Here is a 19,065-nt window from a genome sequence, read left to right on the forward strand (position 1 = left end):
CTTTAAGGTGCCACCAGACTCCTTGTTGTTTTTATGAATAGACAGAGTGTTAGTATGTGGCTTCTTAGAAGTTTTTGTAAAGGGTTGAATGTGTGAACAGATTAATCAAAAGATAACATTTGCCAATCTCATTGATACAATATAGACTTTGCTCTCTTTTTCTCTCTAGCATGTAAATCTGTCACATGAATTTGAAAACTTGGTACTGCAGGATAAACGATTTGAGATCTGTGCTGAGGTCACACTGGGACTGGTGTGCTTCCGACTAAAGGTAAAATAGCAATGGCTTCTAATGTTCCCTCTTGTTTTTTGAAGCTATTGATAGAATATATTGCAGTGGATTACATATTGTTATAGCTAACCTATTTATTTATTTTAAATTGTAGAAAACTCTTGATACACTACATAAACCAAAGAGGATCAAAGAAGCAATCTTGAGCCAGATTCTCTTTTTTAGCATAAGATTAAATTTAAAGAAATCCTAGCATGCTATGGTATGGACATGCACAGTGAAAAGGCACCTGAACAACCATAACACTGCCCTGTATTGACACTATGTAATAGCCATATGATCAATGCATTTTAGGATGTAGATTAAACTGGCTTTTAAAACCAGTGTTTGTTCATAGTGTCATTATAGAGCCTGGTTAAGATTGTTTGGGTGCCGAAACTGTGTTTTCCCGTACCTGAATATGATAGGATTTCTTTTCAGTTTAAGCTTAACTCTGAATGTATAATACTTGTTTTGGGGAGAATTACAACATCCCTGTAATGTGTTTTGTTTTAATCTTAAATTATTGAATGCACTGTTAACCTTAGTGCCATCTTAATATGTGGAGGGCAGGTGTATTCTGGGAACTTCTTTTAGTGTGGGGTGTTTTTAATTATTAAAATGTCAATCATGAACACTAAATCAGAAACCCAAGAAAGTTACCATATGTTATTTCTTATAATTTGAAGATGAGAACCATCAACAATAAATCTTTTTTTCTTAAAACTTTTAGAGCCAGATTCATCAGTATGCTCTGGGTAACTCTGGAGCAGTAGAAAGCAAGGAGTGTGCATTAACCTGTTAAATTAGGCTTATAGTTGCTTTGCATCACCAGATCGTCACATATGAGTCAAGATCTATTGGTGAATCTGGCCCTTAATTTGCAATTGGCTTAGTTATTCAGGTTTCAGGATATCTTTTAAAAAACCTTTAAAATATATAATTTAATTTGGCAATTAACATTCCAGAATATGAAAGCAGAATTTTACTATTATATTTGAAAGAAAAAGATAATATTAACTTTTTTTTGTAAATGTGGCTATCTATAAAATCCCGGAGGTGGACTGGACCACAGTGGGACAAGATGTGGGTGATAGCATAGAGGAATATTACTGAGAGAAGAGGGTTCTGTGGTGGTGTTTAGAGTAGGGGAAAGTGTCAGGGTGTGAATGTGAGAATAAGGGGATACAGGGAGATGCAATGTCAATGTCAAGGGTAGTGGGAAGAAGACCAGGGAGACATGCATGAGACATGAGTGATAGGTGGGAAATAGGCAGGGGAGTCCCGTGTTGAGGAGAACAGAGCTGTGCATGGGCAGAGGCCTGGGATGGGGAGCTAGTATAAAGACATCCACACTTGAAAGACTTCCAGTGGCCCTTCTGTTTTGGCTCCTCTGAGTACCATACGAGTACTACAGGGGCAGTGCATTAAATCAGAGGCATCTCTCAGGGACTGGTCTCCTTCCTCACACCTTATGTCCCACCATGGGTCCTCCTGTTTGCATAGCACCAGTCTCTGTAATGCAACCCTCATCCCCACATACAGCCGTAATTTTGCCCAGGGCAAGTCTGTTTCCCTCTCCCCCTCATACGTAGTCCACTCTCCAGACACCATAAAGCAGTACTGTGGAGAGCCAAGAAGAGGCAGGAAGTGGCCACAACATGGAAGTAAGTGAGGCTGTTAGAAGACCTGGAGGAGAATGTGGGGAGGTTGAGCAGAGGGAAGCAGAGGTTCTGGGGTGGGGAAGGGGGCTGTGAGACAATACTACCTTAGTGCTAGTGCACAGTGAAGTGGAGACAGCAGTGCCATGGACAGCCTTTCAAGCACAGATATACTAAGCCAGCATGGAACCCTGTAATCTTTAAGGAGCAAGGACAGCTGGGGACAATTTATCTCCCAGTGAGAACTCTTGATGCATGAGTCCAATCTCTCTCATACCACTGACTCATTAATACCAATAGAATTGTAGCATGGAAATTAGATGTGGAGGAAGGCTGATGATTTGCTGTTAACTCTGACATCATAGTAACTAGAGCTGTTGACCAGAATCTGTTTGTACCCTATATAATTATAACTAGTGACAACAATCGTCAATAACTTAGCTTAATTACAACCTAATTTATCCAAATGTAGCCCATGCACAGTGAATTTTAACCATATGTAAAGTTTAAAGAGTCTGCATTGTTCTGTTAATATAGTTCAGAACAAAAAAAGTCTGACTGAGTGTTAAGTTTCTTAAAGAACCTAATTTAAATTATTATTCATAAACCAATTAACAGATTTACTTATAAACATTCAAAATTCATTCTGTACTCAGAGTAAATGCTGTACATCTGCTGTACAGAGTAAATGCTGAACACTCAGTATTCTTCATACATCATAAAAAAGGCTGCATCCCTGCTTCAAGTGCAAAACTCAATTCAGTGTTAACTAATTATGGAGCTGGAACTGGTACCTTAATGGGCTGAACTGGAACACTGAATATGAACAACACAGAGATTCCTTGTTAAAAACACCTAAATGTGGCTTTTAACTTTTCTTAAGACGAACAAGCAAGTCCAGCTTCTTTTGATGGCATGATGTTATTTTTCAGACATTCCTTTCTTGGTTGTTCAGTTGTCCCAGTTACCTGGGGTTTGATGCAACTGGTTGAGGAATCAAGATGAATGCCTAACAATGAAGGTTTCAGCTGAACTGAGCTAGGGTAGTAAAGTAGTTTCTTTTGTACCTGTGCTGTCAATAAAAAAGGATACCCTGCTGGTAGAACAGATGCAACGTTGTGGAGTTTTTCTGATTAGCAAAGGCCTGTTAACAGTTCTGAATATTTTTTTCTTCCTAATAATAAGTTTTTCAATAGTTCTGTCATAAATATAAAGGGAAGGGTAAACACCTTTAAATCCCTCCTGGCCAGAGGAAAAACCCTTTCACCTGTAAAGGGTTAAGAAGCTAAGACAACCTTGCTGGCACCTGACCAAAATGACCAATGAGGAGACAAGATACTTTCAAAGCTGGGGGGGGGGGGAACAAACCAGGACCAGAGCAGGAATGCAGGTCAGAACTCCTGTAAAAAGTCAGTAAGCAATCTAGTTAGATATGTGTTAGAGTCTGTTTGTTTAAATGGCTGATAAAATAAGTTGTGCTGAATGGAATGTATATTCCTGTTTCTGTATCTTTTTGTAACTTAAGGTTATGCCTAGAGGGATTCTCTATGTTTTGAATCTGATTACCCTGTAATTCATTGTTCTTAAGGTCCAAGGGTTTGGGTCTGTGTTCACCTATGCAAATTGGTGAGGACTTTTTATCAAGCCTTCCCCAGGAAAGGGGGTGTAGGGCTTGGGGGGATTTTGGGGGGAAAGATGTTTCCAAGTGGGCTCTTTCCCTTTTATATTTGTTAGACGCTTGGTGGTGGCAGCAATAAAGTCCAGGGGCAAAAGGTAAAATAGTTTGTACCTTGGGGAAGTTTTAACCTAAGCTGGTAAAAATAAGCTTAGGAGTTATTTCATGCAGGTCCCCACATCTGTACCCTAGAGTTCAGGGTGGGGAAGGAACCTTGACATGGTGGCAGAGCGGTGGGATTAACTTGAAATCATTTTGAGATCAGTTTGAGATTTTTTGAACCAGAAGCACAGATTTTAAAAAGGGAGGTTTTTTTCCCCTTTGGGCTGCTGGAAAGCAGGTTTTAAGCTGAAAGCCGTGAGAATTTTTTTGTCTCTGCTTGGGGGCCAGAGCAGAGACAAAAGGGAATTGTCTTTTGTGAGCTGGAGTTTTCTCTACCTAAAGGCAGGGTAGTTAACCTCCTGCAGGGAAATTCACAAGTCTTCACAGACCTGAAGAGGTGGGTTGTTTTTTGTTTGTTTGTTTGTTTTTTTGCTAAGAGCAACTGGAGGCTTTTTCTGCCTATTTGCCTGGAGAAAAAGGTGTTAGTTTTTTTTTTAAAAGAATTTTTCTGTATGCTGACAATCCCTATCAGAGAACATAGGTATCCGGCTACAGCACAACCCTTTTTTTTTTTTTTTTGGAAAAGGCAAGTTTTGTTTGTTTGTTTTATTTCTAAGTCTCGGGTGTAAAGTTAGTGAAAAACAGAGAGGCAAACATGACAGAGCCCAAGACAGAAACAGCCAAAGAGGCTGCCCACAGGAGAGCTATGGAGACAAAGGAAAAAGAATGGAAGCATGCTCAGGAGGAAAGGGAGGCTGCCCACAGGAGCGCTATGGAGGAAAAGGAAAAAGAGAGGAAGCATGCTGAGACGGAGAAGGAAAAAAAGAGGAAGCATGCACTGGAGATGGAGAGGGCAAAGGCTGAGCGGAACCTACTGGATAACCCTAACCATCCTTCCCCAACAATCCACAAATGGGAGCGACTATGTCCACAGTATGATGAATCCAGTGATATTGCTGAATATTTTCTCACCTTTGAGAGACTGTGCACTCTCCATAAAATTCCTGAAGCTCACAAGATGACCACAATGGTCGCAAAATTAACTGGAAGAGCTCTGGACATGTTCAATAAGATGCCTATTGATGAGGCTTCTGACTATAATAAGTTCAAGGATTTGGTTTTAAAGCAATTTCAAATTACATCTGAAACGTACAGAGTAAAATTTCGAACCCTTAAGAGAGGACCTGGACTAAGTAATGTGGCTTATCTAAACCAGATGAAGGATCTGTTAGATAAATGGGTCCAAGGAAGGAGTGTCACTAGCTTTGACGGAATGTGTGATTTGATAGCTCAGGAGCAATTCCTGACTATGTCCAAGGAGGAAATAAAACAGTGTTTATGGGATAAGGAAATGGACTCAGCAGAAAGTCTTGATTCTTATGCTGATCAATACGAGCAGTCCCAGACCTCCAGAGAGGCGGGGCAAGCCGGAACAAAATGGGTGGAGGGAGGAGAGAGGAACAACCCTGGTCGCAGTTGGAGCAGATACCAGAAGGGACACCCTCAGACCACCCCCTACTACCGGGGGCAGCCCAAGGCCCCAATTACACACCAAGGAATACTCCAGACACCTTATCATCCTGCCACACCGTTCTCCAGCAACCCACCTCGCCCCAGTGACCCGTCAGCTGGAGGATGTTTTAAATGTAAAGAGCTGGGGCATGTAAAGGCCAGCTGCCCCAAGAATCCCAACAGATTACAGTTCATTGCACTGGAATCACACCAGAGGTCCTCAGGCCCAGATACCTCCCAGATACCCTCAGAGCAGAGGGAGACTGTGAGTGTGGGCAAGAAGAAGGTCCCCACATGGAGGGACACCGGAGCACAAGTGTCAGCTATCCAGGCTTCCTTAGTGGACCTCAATTTAATCGACCCAGAGATCCAAGTGACAATTCAACCCTTCAGGACCAACTCTTTCAATTTGCCTACAGCCAAGTTGCCTGTCCAGTACAAGGGCTGATCAGGAACGTGGACTTTTGCAGTCTTTGATGATTATCCCATCCCCATGCTGTTGGGGGAAAACTTGGCCAATCATGTGAAGCGAGCCAAGAGGGTGGGAATGGTCACCCACAGCCAGGCTAAGCAAGCCATCACACCTAGCTCTGTTCCGGAAACTTCTACCAGGACCCGGTCAGAGGTAATGGAACCGGACCCCATGCCAACGTCTGCAACAGCAGTAGTGGATCCAGTCCCAGAGACCCAGTCAGAGCCAGCCCCAGAACCAGAACTGGCGGAACAACCAGCACCAGAACCATTGCCAGCACTGAATCCTGGACTTGCAACCCCAACACCAGAGGGCCCCACCAAACCTGAACCGGCAGCAGCCGATAACCCTACACAAGAGGCTCAGCCAGAGCCTGAACCCCAACATAGTGCACCAGCGGAGAGCAGTTCACAGTCAACGGAAACAGCCCCATTCCCTACATCGCTTCCAGAGGGACCAAGCCTAGATCCACAATCCAATGAGGAACTGATGTCTCCAGCATCAAGGGAACAGTTCCAGACCGAACAGGAAGCAGTTGAAAGCCTGCAGAGAGCTTGGACGGTGGCACAAAGCAACCCACCGCCTCTCAGCTCTTCTAATCAATCCAGGTTTGTTGTAGAAAGGGACTTTTATACAAGGAAACTCTTTCTGGTGGACACCAGGAAGACTGGCATCCTCAGAGACAGTTGGTAGTTCCAACTAAGTACCGGGTAAAGCTCTTGATCTTAGCCCATGATCATCCCAGTGGCCCTGCTGGGGTGAATAGGACCAAAGACCGTTTGGGGGAAGTCATTCCACTGGGAGGGAATGGGCAAGGATGTTTCTACCTATGTCCGGTCTTGTGAAATATGCCAAAGAGTGGGGAAACTCCAAGACCAGGTCAAAACCCCTCTCCAGCCACTCCCCATCATTGAGGTTCCATTTCAGCAAGTAGCTGTGGATATTCCGGGTCCTTTTCCGAAAAAGACACCAAGAGGAAAGCAGTGCATACTGACTTTCATGGATTTTGCCACCCGACGGCCGGAAACAGTAGCTCTAAGCAACACCAGGGCTAAAAGTGTGTGCCAGGCACTAGCAGACATTTTTGCCAGGGTAGGTTGGCCCTCCGACATCCTCACAGATGCAGGAACAAATTTCCTGGCGGGAACTATGGAAAGCCTTTGGGAAGCTGATGGGGTGAATCACTTGGTTGCCACCCCTTACCATCATCAAACAAATGTCCTGGTGGAGAAATTTATTGGGACTTTGGGGACCATGATATGTAAATTCGTAAATGAGCACTCCAATGATTGGGACCTAGTGTTGCAGCAGTTGCTCTTTGCCTACAGAGCTGTACCACATCCCAGTTTAGGGTTTTCACCATTTTAACTTGTATATGGCCACGAGGTTAAGGGGCCATTACAGTTGGTGAAGCAGCAATGGGAGGGGTTTACACCTTCTCCAGGAACTAACATTCTGGACTTTGTAACCAACCTACAAAACACCCTCTGAACCTCTTTAGCCCTTGCTAAAGAAAACCTACAGGATGCTCAAAAAGAGCAAAAAGCCTGGTATGATAAACATGCCAGAAAGCGTTTCTTCAAAGTAGGGGACCAGGTCATGGTCTTAAAGGTGCTCCAAGCCCATAAAACGGAAGTGTCGTGAGAAGGGCCATTCACAGTCCAGGAGCGCCTGGGAGCCGTTAATTATCTCACAGCATTCCCCACCTCCAACCGAAAGCCTAAGGTGTACCATATTAATTCTCTAAAGCCCTTTTATTCCAGAGAATTAAAGGTTTGTCAGTTTACAGCCCAGTGAGGAGATGACGCTGAGTGGCCTGAAGGTGTCTACTATGAAGGGAAAAGTGCTGGTGGCGTGGAAGAGGTGAGCCTCTCCATGACCCTTGGGCGTATGCAGCGACAGCAGATCAAGGAGCTGTGCACTAGCTACGCGCTGACATTCTCAGCCACCCCAGGACTGACTGAACAGGCATACCACTCCATTGACACAGGTGATGCTCACCCAATTAAAGTCCAACCTTACCGAGTGTCTCCTCAAGCTAAAACTGCTATAGAATGGGAGATCCAGGATATGCTACAGATGGGGGTAATCCACCCCTCTGGCAGTGCCTGGGCATCTCCAGTGGTTCTAGTTCCCAAACCAGATGGGGAGATACGTTTCTGCATGGACTACCATGAGCTAAACACTGTAACTCACCCAGACAACTATCCAATGCCACACACAGATGAACTATTAGAGAAACTGGGACGGGCCCAGTTCATCTCTACCTTGGACTTAACCAAGGGGTACTGGCAGGTACCTCTAGATGAATCCGCCAAGGAAAGGTCAGCCTTCACCACATACGTTGGGCTGTATGAATTTAATGTACTCCCTTTCGGGCTGCGGAATGCACCCGCCACCTTCCAAAGACTTGTAGATGGTCTCCTCGCGGGATTGGGAGAATATGCAGTCACCTACCTTGACGATGTGGCCATATTTTCGGATTCCTGGGCAGAACACCTGGAACATCTACAAAAAGTCTTCGAGGCAGGACTACCTGTTAAGGCTAAGAAGTGTCAAATAGGCCTAAACAGAGTGTCTTACCTTGGACACCAGGTGGGTCAAGGAACTATCAACCCCCTACAGGCCAAAGTGGATGCTAACCAAAAGTGGCCTGTCCCAAAGTCAAAGAAACAGGTCCAATCCTTCTTAGGCTTGGCCGAATATTACAGGCGATTTGTACCGCAATACAGCCAAATCGCCACCCCACTGACAGACCTAACTAAAAAGAAACAGCCAAATGCCATTCAGTGGACCGAAGAGTGTCAGAAGGCCTTTAACCAGCTTAAAGCGACACTCATGTCTGACCCTGTGCTAAGGGTCCCAGACTTTGACAAACCATTCCTAGTAACCACAGATGCATCTGAGCGTGGTGTGGGAGCAGTTTTAATGCAGGAAGGACCAGATCAAGAATTCCACCCCGTAGTGTTTCTCAGCAAGAAGCTGTCTGAGAGGGAAAGCAACTGGTCAGTCAGTGAAAAAGAATGTTACGCCATTGTCTACGCTCTGGAAAAGCTACACCCATATGTTTGGGGAAGGCGTTTCCACCTGCAAACCAACCATGCTGCGCTACAGTGGCTTCATACCACCACGGGAAATAACAAAAAACTTATTTGGTGGAGTTTAGCTCTCCAAAGATTTTGATTTCGACGTACAACACATCTCAGAAGCTTCTAACAAAGTGGCTGATGCACTCTCCTTTGAAAGTTTCCCATAATCAACTGGTTAAAATCATCCTTGAGATGTGAAAAATATTGTTAGTCTTTATATACTTGGTAGTATATTTAGAGGTGCATGTGTCTTATTAACTCTGTTTTCTCCTCAAGCTCCAGGAAGAAATCACAGCCAGCATTTCACCCTATCTGTGATTTGGGGGGCGTGTCATAAATATAAAGGGAAGGGTAAACACCTTTAAATCCCTCCTGGCCAGAGGAAAAACCCTTTAACCTGTAAAGGGTTAAGAAGCTAGGACAACCTCGCTGGCACCTGACCAAAATGACCAATGAGGAGACAAGATACTTTCAAAGCTGGAGGGGGCAGAAACAAAGGGTTCTCGCTGTCTGTGTGGTTTTTTTTCCGGGACCAGAGCAGGAATGCAGGTCAGAACTCCTGTAAAAAGTCAGTAAGCAATCTAGTTAGATAAGCGTTAGATTCTGTTTTGTTTAAATGGCTGATAAAATAAGTTGTGCTGAATGGAATGTATATTCCAGTTTTTGTGTCTTTTTGTAACTTAAGGTTTAGCCTAGAGGGATTCTCTATGTTTTGAATCTGATTACCCTGTAAGGTATTTACCACCCTGATTTTACAGAGGTGATTCTTTTACTTTTTCTTTAATTCAAATTCTTCTTTTAAGAACTTGATTGCTTTTTCATTGTTCTTAAGATCCAAGGGTTTGGGTCTGTGTTCACCTATGCAAATTGGTGAGGACTTTTATCAAGCCTTCCCCAGGAAAGGGGGTGTAGGGTTTGGGGGGATTTTGGGGGGAAAGACGTTTCCAAGTGGGCTCTTTCCCTGTTATATTTGTTAGACGCTTGGTGGTGGCAGCAATAAAGTCCAGGGACAAAAGGTAAAATAGTTTGTACCTTGGGGAAGTTTTAACCTAAGCTGGTAAAAATAAGCTTAGGGGTTTTTTCATGCAGGTCCCCACATCTGTACCCTAGAGTTCAGAGTGGGGAAGGAACCTTGACAAGCTCAATGAAAGGTTTTGAGGCACAGGGCTTGTGGAAGTTATTGCTGACATGAAAAATATTTTTTAGACCTATTTTCTCATATGGAATAAGCAGACACAGAATTTTGTAGGTCCGGTGACAGCTGTTAAGTGCTCTATCTGTACTTTCAAGGAGCATTCCTGGTGAAATGGAGCATGGCAACACAAGAATTGTCACATTTGATCAGACCAATGGTCCATTTAAGTCCAGTCTTCTGTCTCTGATGCCTCAAAGGAAGGTGTAAGACCCTCATAATGGACAATTATGAAATAGTGGGCAGATGCTGGATGTCTTGGGCACTTTTCAGAATAAAGACTTGGCTAGAGCAATGCTAGATTCTTTAGCAACCTGGAGGCAGCAAGGCCTTCAAGCCCTCCTCCTTTTTGGATTTTACCACTTTTGCACAAATGTTTGTATGAAGGGCTGCCCACCATTGTCTCTGTGGCTTTACTCACTTTCTGAATCACTCTTTCAAAATCAAGTTTTGTGTTTATCAAATTCCCAGTAAAATCCCCTTTAGATCTAATGTACCCGCAGCTCTTCTGTATTGTTTGTGACGGGGGATTGGGGTGATAGAAAACTTGATGCAATATCTAGAGATAGTGAAAAGTTTAATTTTTTCCCTTTTGTTTTTGATTAAACTTTTTTCATTGTCTTGCTTAATTAAAACTTTTAAATCTCTGCATTTTTTCCTTTCACACTATTGAACAGATGCACTAATGATGCCAAGGTATCATATGGTAGAGCGCTCTCCAAAGGAAAAATCTGGGGGCTAATGTGTCAATGGGTTAATTTTTGGTTCCCTTGTCATGACTGCAGATGAATATGAGAAAAGTTGGTCAATTTCTCTGAGGGGCAGGAAGAATAATGTCTTATTAAAACTGACATGCTCGATCAGTGCTGGCTACTTGCCTCCCAAAGCTCTGGGAGAGGACTAGTCCTCACTAACTTCAATTTGATGTGACACCAGAGTGTCAAAGCAACCCCTAAGAGCTTCTGTGGGAATATAAGAGAAAAAAGATGTGCACAGCTATTTTTCGAGAGAGCAGTAACTTAACATGAGATAACTGAGACCTAAATGCTAATGCTGTGCTGTTGAATGACATGTTTAATATAGAGGGAAAGGATCATCAATTTTATGATGGATTATCATCCAGAACAAAGAGATGTATATTTCACTGTCACAATCGATGTGCCCAGGACAGAAAGCTCACCAACAAAAAATTGAGTGTGTGATTCGTTGTCATGGTGAACAGTAGTGAGAGCACAGTTCATGTTTCATCATGATTTTCTGCAGAGATAAGGGCCTGCCTGCCAGGAGTCAAACTTCCTCAAAGTACAGGGTAAATTGCATATAGCATTTTGATTTGGGACCATCTCTATTATAACATGATCAAAGGGTGTGTGGAAGAAGACATTTCCCACTTGTGACAGTAGGGAAACTGTCAATTACCTTCCATATGTTTTTTTTTCCCCAAAAGGGCGAAATTAGTTAGGCTTGCCACCGTGTATAGTATTGAAAGAACAATAGCATGTGTTCTAAAGGGGAGGTTTTCAAAAGCACGTAAGGGAGTTAGGATCACAGGTCCCACTGGACTTGTGTTCCTAAATGTTTTAGGTGCTATTGTAAATCTGCCCCTGAAAGCTTTGCAGGTTGATTCAGTTCATTTCTGAATTGCCTGTGTTCTGACACCAGCAATCTATGCCTCCTGTGTAAACCTGTTTCACCTACTTACCGGGCAGCAGGACAGAAGCGACTGAGGAGTTGCTGCATAACCTCAGACGTATCTGTGCAAAACAACTGCCAACACTTGAGGTCAACAAAGGCTACCCTGAAAAAGTACTGCAAACTGGTCCGCAAGGCTCAGGGTGTAACTCCAAGCCAGCTGGTATAAGAGTTAGGTACATTCCCCTAAAAGGGCATAATAAAAAGACTTATAAAAGTATGCAGTAAAAACAACCAGGAATGGGTCCCTTTGGATAGTTTGTGCATGTTTTTTTAAAAGATTAATTTAAAACAATTTATTTCTCTTTGGAAAAATCTGTTTTCAGTCCCAAACCTGAACTGATAAACATGGCCCTTTCAAATGTTTGCCTGGAAGAATGACTCATATGACTCTAGCTGGGTCCAAGTGGGGGTTCAGGCCTCTCAAAAGCACTGCTTGGAACATTAGGAGTTGGGACTGGCACCACACTGGTCACTCTCAAAAATAAAATCCTACCACTCAGCGATGGAGAGTACAGAAGGCATTTCAAGGTGCCACTGCAATGGAAGGAAGCATAATCTAATGATTCATGCATTAGAGACTCCTTCTGTGACCTTCAGCAAGTCATTTTAACCTCCCTGCCTCAGTTTTCCCATCTATGGAAAGGGGATACAATCTAACTGACAGTGGGGAGAATTACTTTATTCATATTTCTAAAGAACTCTAATGCCTGATAAGATAATCTGTATAATAAGATTCCAGCACTGTCACCTGTTTTTTGTGTTACTCTGAAGCCTAGAATGTCCATAGAGTCATTTGTCGTGATGAAAACAGCTACAAGCATGGTTGATGGCTTTATGTTTAGAATATTACCAGGATGAATCATGACAGGAGTACATTGTCTCTTACTGTCCAACTTTTAAGTTCTCAGCCATTTTGACTTTACAAAATACAGCTGTGCAGTGTACAACTACTATGAAGTATGCAATGTAATGTATCTATGCCATGCTAAGAGTCCTAGACCATTGGGATGTCAAAGAAAACTCAATCACCACCCTTACTCTACAGCTAATTTGCATTTCATTGTGTGAAGACTACACAGATGCTGGATTACTTGGCCCAACTGCCACATCCATTCCACACAAAATACCCCAAACACACCTAGGCCCTCGCTGCAACATACCTCTTATCCACCACTCTCACAAATCATCATGAAATCATCAGCACCATGTACACACTCTCCCACCTCCACTCATATTTCCTATAAAACCATAAACTTGAGTGGCAAAGCTGCAGGTCATCACTAGTAGGTATTATATGGAGGAACAAGTTCTCTAACAATGCAGACTTTTTTTTAGGGTTTCTGCTACTATAAGCAAAATTCATTCCTTAACTTTAAGCCTTGCATGAATTTCGCTTAACTGCCCTCCCCCACCCAGTCCTTTCTATCTTTCTATTCAAACATGTCTTCAATGGGAGTTGTACTTGAATAAAAACTGTAGGATTTAGTTCACAAATATTAATATTTCATTGCAAAACTTCTTCCTAATTGTCTTTGATTAGCTCTTAAAATATTAGAAAGCCAGTTAAAATAATGAACATTTTTATATAAAGTTGCAGATATTGATGACCTCTTCTCCCCCAAAAGTTGTCTGCCATCAGAAATGCCCTAGACCACTGCTTCTCAACCATTTGGGGTCCATGATTCACAAAATGACTGAAAAATTATCCCATGACCCACTGTATTCCCACAAACTTTTGGTGGCAAAGGATTGAGGAATTTGGGTCATGGGAAGAAATAATGAGTGGAGACTAGTGCTGGTATTATAGTTAGGTAGACAGTGCTGGTTGGTGGGACCAAGAGGTAACAAACCGGCATTTAAAGTTCATGTTTATTGTTTACAATTATTTCAGGGCTCCAATGAACTGAATGAGGCACTTCTTAAAAGCATAAATGATGCCAGGAAGATCCATCTGGTTCCATGTCACCTCAGAGAGAAGTTTGTGCTACGTTTTGCCATTTGTTCCCGCACAGTGGACTCTGTCCATATCCAATTTGCCTGGAAGCACATCTCAGCGCTAACAACTGAACTTCTGAAAGCGCAGGACAAGCAGCAGCCATGAGGAATGTGGGTGAGGTGAGGGGTGTTAACTTGGCAGCATGGAGAAAATCAATTTTCTTTAGTGGGAGTGGGAATTATGAGGGGGGAAATGTAGCTATTGATATTATATGGCCCAGCTACACTAGCAAAATTACTGTCAGCAAATTGTGTTGTACCATGGTCTCCTGACTGCATTATACCATGATTTGGACTTAGTGATTTATAGATGGAACCAGGCGGTGCTGTTGTGATGTTAACAAGCAGTATTATGGCCCTGTAAAAATCAGGGCTGTATGGAGTTCTATAAATGGTTTTAACACTCTTTGTTCTTGCCTATGTAGACAGGACCAAATTACCTTATTATAATACAGTTGGAGCACTATCCTATTACAGGTCTATTTGTTACCATGGTAGTTTTGCAAGTGGCCCTTGGAGACATCTGCTTTCCTAGGTGGCAGAGCCAGTGGTAAGAAAGGAATTAGAGGAACTCTAATAGCTCCTAATGTAACAATTTTCTATGTAGATTCCTCTACCTTCCTTTAAAAGGGGTTTGTTATTTGGAGGCAGCCATCCTCTTAAAATGCAGTGTTCTGCATATTGCTAATTCTGTTTGCCTACATAGGTACTTCTATGGCTTACATCAGTGTAGTATCTGACTGCCTAACTGGTGCTGCAAGAACTAGGGAACCAGAAACACTTTTAAACTAAGGAATATGCACATTTTATTTGGATTTGACTTCAATAATAAAATGTTTATAGACCTGATGTCACTGGAATGTAGTGCCAGCCTTTTGGCAGGTAGAAGAACCAACTCAAACCTTTAAATAGTGAAAGCAATAGGTATTTAAATTTAAAGGGGTTTGTTCTCCTGACCCCAATAGGGCAAGGAAAGAATAGACTGTTTCCTCACTCCCACCTCCCCTCCCCACACACCACCATTTCCCACAGTGTAATTCTTTGAACACGTAAGAATCCACTCCACTTAGATGAAAAATTGACCTAAATCCAGAAACCACTGCTCAGTCCAACTAGCTGGATGGGGTTCTGGGAAGAAGCAGGGGTGGAGGAACCCACTTTGCCCCCCTGGGCTGAAGTATATTCTATGTATCCTTATATTCCCTGTACCCTGTCTGGGAAGGGAGAACAGGAGAATCTGCACAGACTGAGATCATTTGGCCCTTTCCCCAGGCACCCCATTCCCTGCTCTCTTTTGCTCCTTGGGGGTACATATTCCCTCTACAATCTTCCCATTTCCTCCCTGTACCTGGATCTGCTGCCAATGATCCTACAGTGGTCGTGCTTTAAATGTTTCTGTTGATTTGATAGCCTTTACGTTGAGAGACATTTCCTACAAATTGGTAGAAATGTTTTAAGTGTGAGTGATGTATTAAAATTAATTTACATTGAAATGATTTTTAAAAAAAATCATGAACTGTTAACATCTCAGAATATTGAACAGCAACATTATTAAAGTACGAATTTACTTTCTATCATTTCTACCATTTGAGTACACGTTTGTAATTTCCCAGACTGGACCATGAAAATAGCCTGGTCAATTTTGTTCTCATATTCTCATGTACCAGCACAATGCTACTGTTCTGGGATTTCTAACACATCAAATACCATGTTTTACAACCTTTCATTAAAAGTAAAAAAAATTAAATCTTGAAAACAGATGTTAGGTTTACACATATTTAAAAACAGAAAAATTACATTTGAGACTAACCTACTTAAATCGATATCATACTTACAGCAATGTAAGCCTCAAAAATTCATTTGCTCTGAAGCCACATAGATGACCATTAATTACTATGGTCATATCTGAGGCGTTGTTCATCATATAAATTATTATTAATGATTAAAAGGGGATTGGGCTGTCTTTGAGTTATATTTTATGTTGAATTAAAAAAAAATCAGTCTACTCCATATTGATACATCTTGAAATGCTGTGTAAGGATTTCACCTGTAATCATAATTTGTGCACTACCTGACTCTTTTCATGAAATCACCATATCGCCTCTGTATTTCTAAATTCATTTCTGAGGAAATGATTTATGTGAAGAATAATCTGTAAACTATGTTGTGTGACATGATGCTATGTGGTCTTTAAAGCAGCTAATTTATGTGGTGTAATGTGTAACAAACCTCTTAGACATAATGCCACTGTAATTGTGATTGTAAAATGTTGCTTCTGTTCCCACGTTAGTCAAAGATGATTTATTGTTGTATTACTGTCCGTTTTTGTTCCATCCACTGTAACTTAGGAGTATGAAATATTACTTTCAGAAATGTAAACCATAAATATAATTCAAGGTCCATGTTGAAAATATGTGCCTATGATTCTGATAAACCCACAGAATAAAGGAAATGTGCAGTTCAAGCACTCCATCATTATGTTACCCTATAAAACTTAAATATTGCCAGGGATGAGCCCCAGGACCACTGATCTTATTAAGACTCTTATTTAAAATATGAATTCCAGACTGCCATTTCTGGGGTAAACTAAAAGAATAAATGGAATTCAAAGGAGCTTGAATTCCCTAGATCTGGATGTTTTAAAAAAACTGATTTCAAATGCAACAAAGAGAAGGAAGATATGGTAAATCAGTCTGAAACACCAGGCAACATTCAGACAGGTGACTGAGCCACTGTGCAAAACATTGCTCTTGGCTACATTATTATAAATTCAGAGTAACTTCACTGACTTAAGTGGAGTTCAAGTGAAATTTTAAGGGTATATGTAAGCACAGAATCTGGTGCACTGTGTACAGATGATCAATAGACTGAGTGAAGCTGAGGATTTTAGCTGTCATATTGTTCCTCTTAAGTGTTCACTTAAAAACATACATTATTCTGGTCTCAAAACCAAGGAAGCCGCTTTGTCTTCTGGCTTTCTAGCCAATAAGTCTCCCATACGGAAATAATTTTTACAGGCTTCACATTAGAAAACACTTGTCTGGTAACCAGAGAAGAATTACAGCTCCTCCACCAGATGGACCAATATTTCTGTGAGGTAAGTAGATAACCAGCTCTGTGCAGGACAAGACAGGTCAGATTCTGATGTTGGGTATGGTAGGGTAAATCCAAGATAATTCCACAGAAATCAGTGGAGTTGCCTTGGTTTACTACTGTAACTGAAATTAAAACCTGTCTCATAGTAACTGAATGGGAAATGCATAAGGGAAGGAAACACTGCACAGAGCATGAATTTTTACTAGACCTGGTCAGAAAATTTCTGACAAAATGAAATTTCATTGAGAAACAAATACATTTTAACCAAAAAGTTGTTTCCATGCAGCTCTAATCCAAATACTAAGTAATCATTTTGAAAAAGTATAGCCATTTTTATAACTGAAATTATTCTAAATGTAGTAAAAATATTTTTAAAAAATTAATAAGAGATTTTGGTCCAATTGCTTTTTTTAAAACAAGAAGTTAAAGGTCTGTAGATTTACAGTGCCCCTTACTTAGCACCAAGTGGAAATCTATGTTTCATATTTACTTGTTTCTAAATGCCAGGGGTGATGTGACTTGTTATAATTCATAAGAAAAAGGTGAAGGCTTTTTGTCACACCTTCCTGTACCCTATTTTCCCTTGGAAGGTAAAGGGTGGGTAGTTAAGGAAGGTATTATTGTTGCCTTGAAGTGCTGACATTACTTTATTAAAAAAAATATACTTTGCCATGTAATCAATTTAAGAACAAAAGCATCATTTGTGAAAACTAAGTGATTAGAAGAAACACCATAACCATGGTGTTACTCTTATGCAGCTATAAAATCCATTTGTGGGTGAAATGGCTTCTGGAAACCAATGCTGGGTCAATGCGTGAACCCAGATCCGTTGTGCCTTTTCTTCAAAAGCTGACACAATCTGTGCTGATTCATGTTGTTTAACATTGATGATGACTATGAAGCCTAGTAAGAGCACTTTAGCAGAATATCCAAATTCCACAGGATATAATGTAGCTGCTGGATGAGGGGGAAAATAAAATTAATCAGGCAATTTTGAATAACCTTTCGGATTTTTCTTAGCTAGTACAATATGTATATTCTTACTGCGATAGTAGATTCAAATATATTTTATTACTGATTATAATATATTCTAAAACACTGATTATTGCTAATATGTAATACACTTGACTGCTTTAAAATTATAACAGTTCTACTGTTCCCCTCTTGCCTTCTAGTACTAAATTCTGTTAATCAGTTACTTTTCTTTGTTGTAAACTGCAAAGGTACCATATTCTGTGAGTGTTATCAATATTACTTTTTCCCCCCATCCCATCAGTTTGTCATCTGTAACCAGCTATACACCCTTACACTTGAAATGCTCAAGGACAGGAGCTAGAACATACAAGTGAGAACAAAAAAGTTGAAAAATTGAAGATAAGGGGGAAAAAAATCTCACTAGAATAACATAAATGATGGTTGATGCTTAACTAGAATACATGGAGTGGCTTGACTTTGGTTGGAAAATGTTTAGATTCTTGGTGTCTTTTTGTTGTATGTTGTATGGATAGAAAGCCTCTTGTACTTGAAGTCTGTATCCAAAGCCTATTAACCAAACATGCAGAGTTTACTGACAACATTAATAAACAAAAATGAAGTAATTTGTATTGTCTACTTTTGTTATTAACCCAGCCTTCTCCATTTTATATGTACCATCAAAAGTTTAAGGGTTTCCAACTTCCTTAAGCAGCAGCAGCTCTACTGAAGTCAATGCACCTATTTTCAGCAGCAATGAATTTGACTCCATATTTTCTTTAGAGGTGTTAACTTGCAAATCATAGTTCCCATAGGATCCTCTCTCTTTTCTCAGACCACTCTGAAAAATCCTGACAATAAACAGGCTTTTCATGAATTTGCATCCATCTCTGGGCATAGATGTAGTTACCATTTTGAAAAATGTAGAGCCACATGTTGATCTTCTACTGATTCCTGTAATCCTGCAAGCTAGAGATGGTATTATACCCAGTAGGCCAAATTCTGGTCTGAGCAGCAACTGCAGTGAAATCAACTGAGGGGGACATCTGAAGGTAATCGAGTTACAAGATGTAAACAGCATCAAAATTTGTCCCACTATCACTAAAACAGAGTAGAAATATTACTTCACCCACCTTGTCTCTCTAATATCCTGGGACCGACACAGCTACAGCTACAATGCATAAAATAGCGTAGGACAGTTGAAAATGCTGTAGATCAGAGGTTCCCAAACAGTGGTACATGAATTTGCTGGAAGTGGTACACTGTAACAGCATGGTTGTTCCCTTCTAAGGGTAGTGGGACCTGGGCCAGCCAACCCTTATTCCATAAATAG

The 19,065-nt window shown here is 41.2% G+C and overlaps 1 protein-coding gene across 2 annotated transcripts in view; it reads left to right on the forward strand.

Annotated features, from left to right (window-relative positions):
- DDC (dopa decarboxylase) overlaps positions 1 to 17,490 on the forward strand; it is a 121,114-nt gene extending 103,624 nt beyond the window's left edge. For both annotated transcript variants that reach the window (XM_074945242.1, XM_074945241.1), the window contains 2 exons: positions 170 to 271; positions 13,561 to 17,490. In XM_074945242.1, coding sequence (XP_074801343.1) covers positions 170 to 271; positions 13,561 to 13,770 — 312 coding nt within the window. In that variant the 3' untranslated portion in view covers positions 13,771 to 17,490. The remainder of the gene's footprint in view (positions 1 to 169; positions 272 to 13,560) is intronic.
- The last annotated feature ends 1,575 nt before the right edge of the window (positions 17,491 to 19,065 follow it).

The sequence above is a fragment of the Natator depressus genome, chromosome 2 (genome assembly GCF_965152275.1).
Source record: "Natator depressus isolate rNatDep1 chromosome 2, rNatDep2.hap1, whole genome shotgun sequence".
NCBI lineage: Eukaryota > Metazoa > Chordata > Testudines > Cheloniidae > Natator > Natator depressus.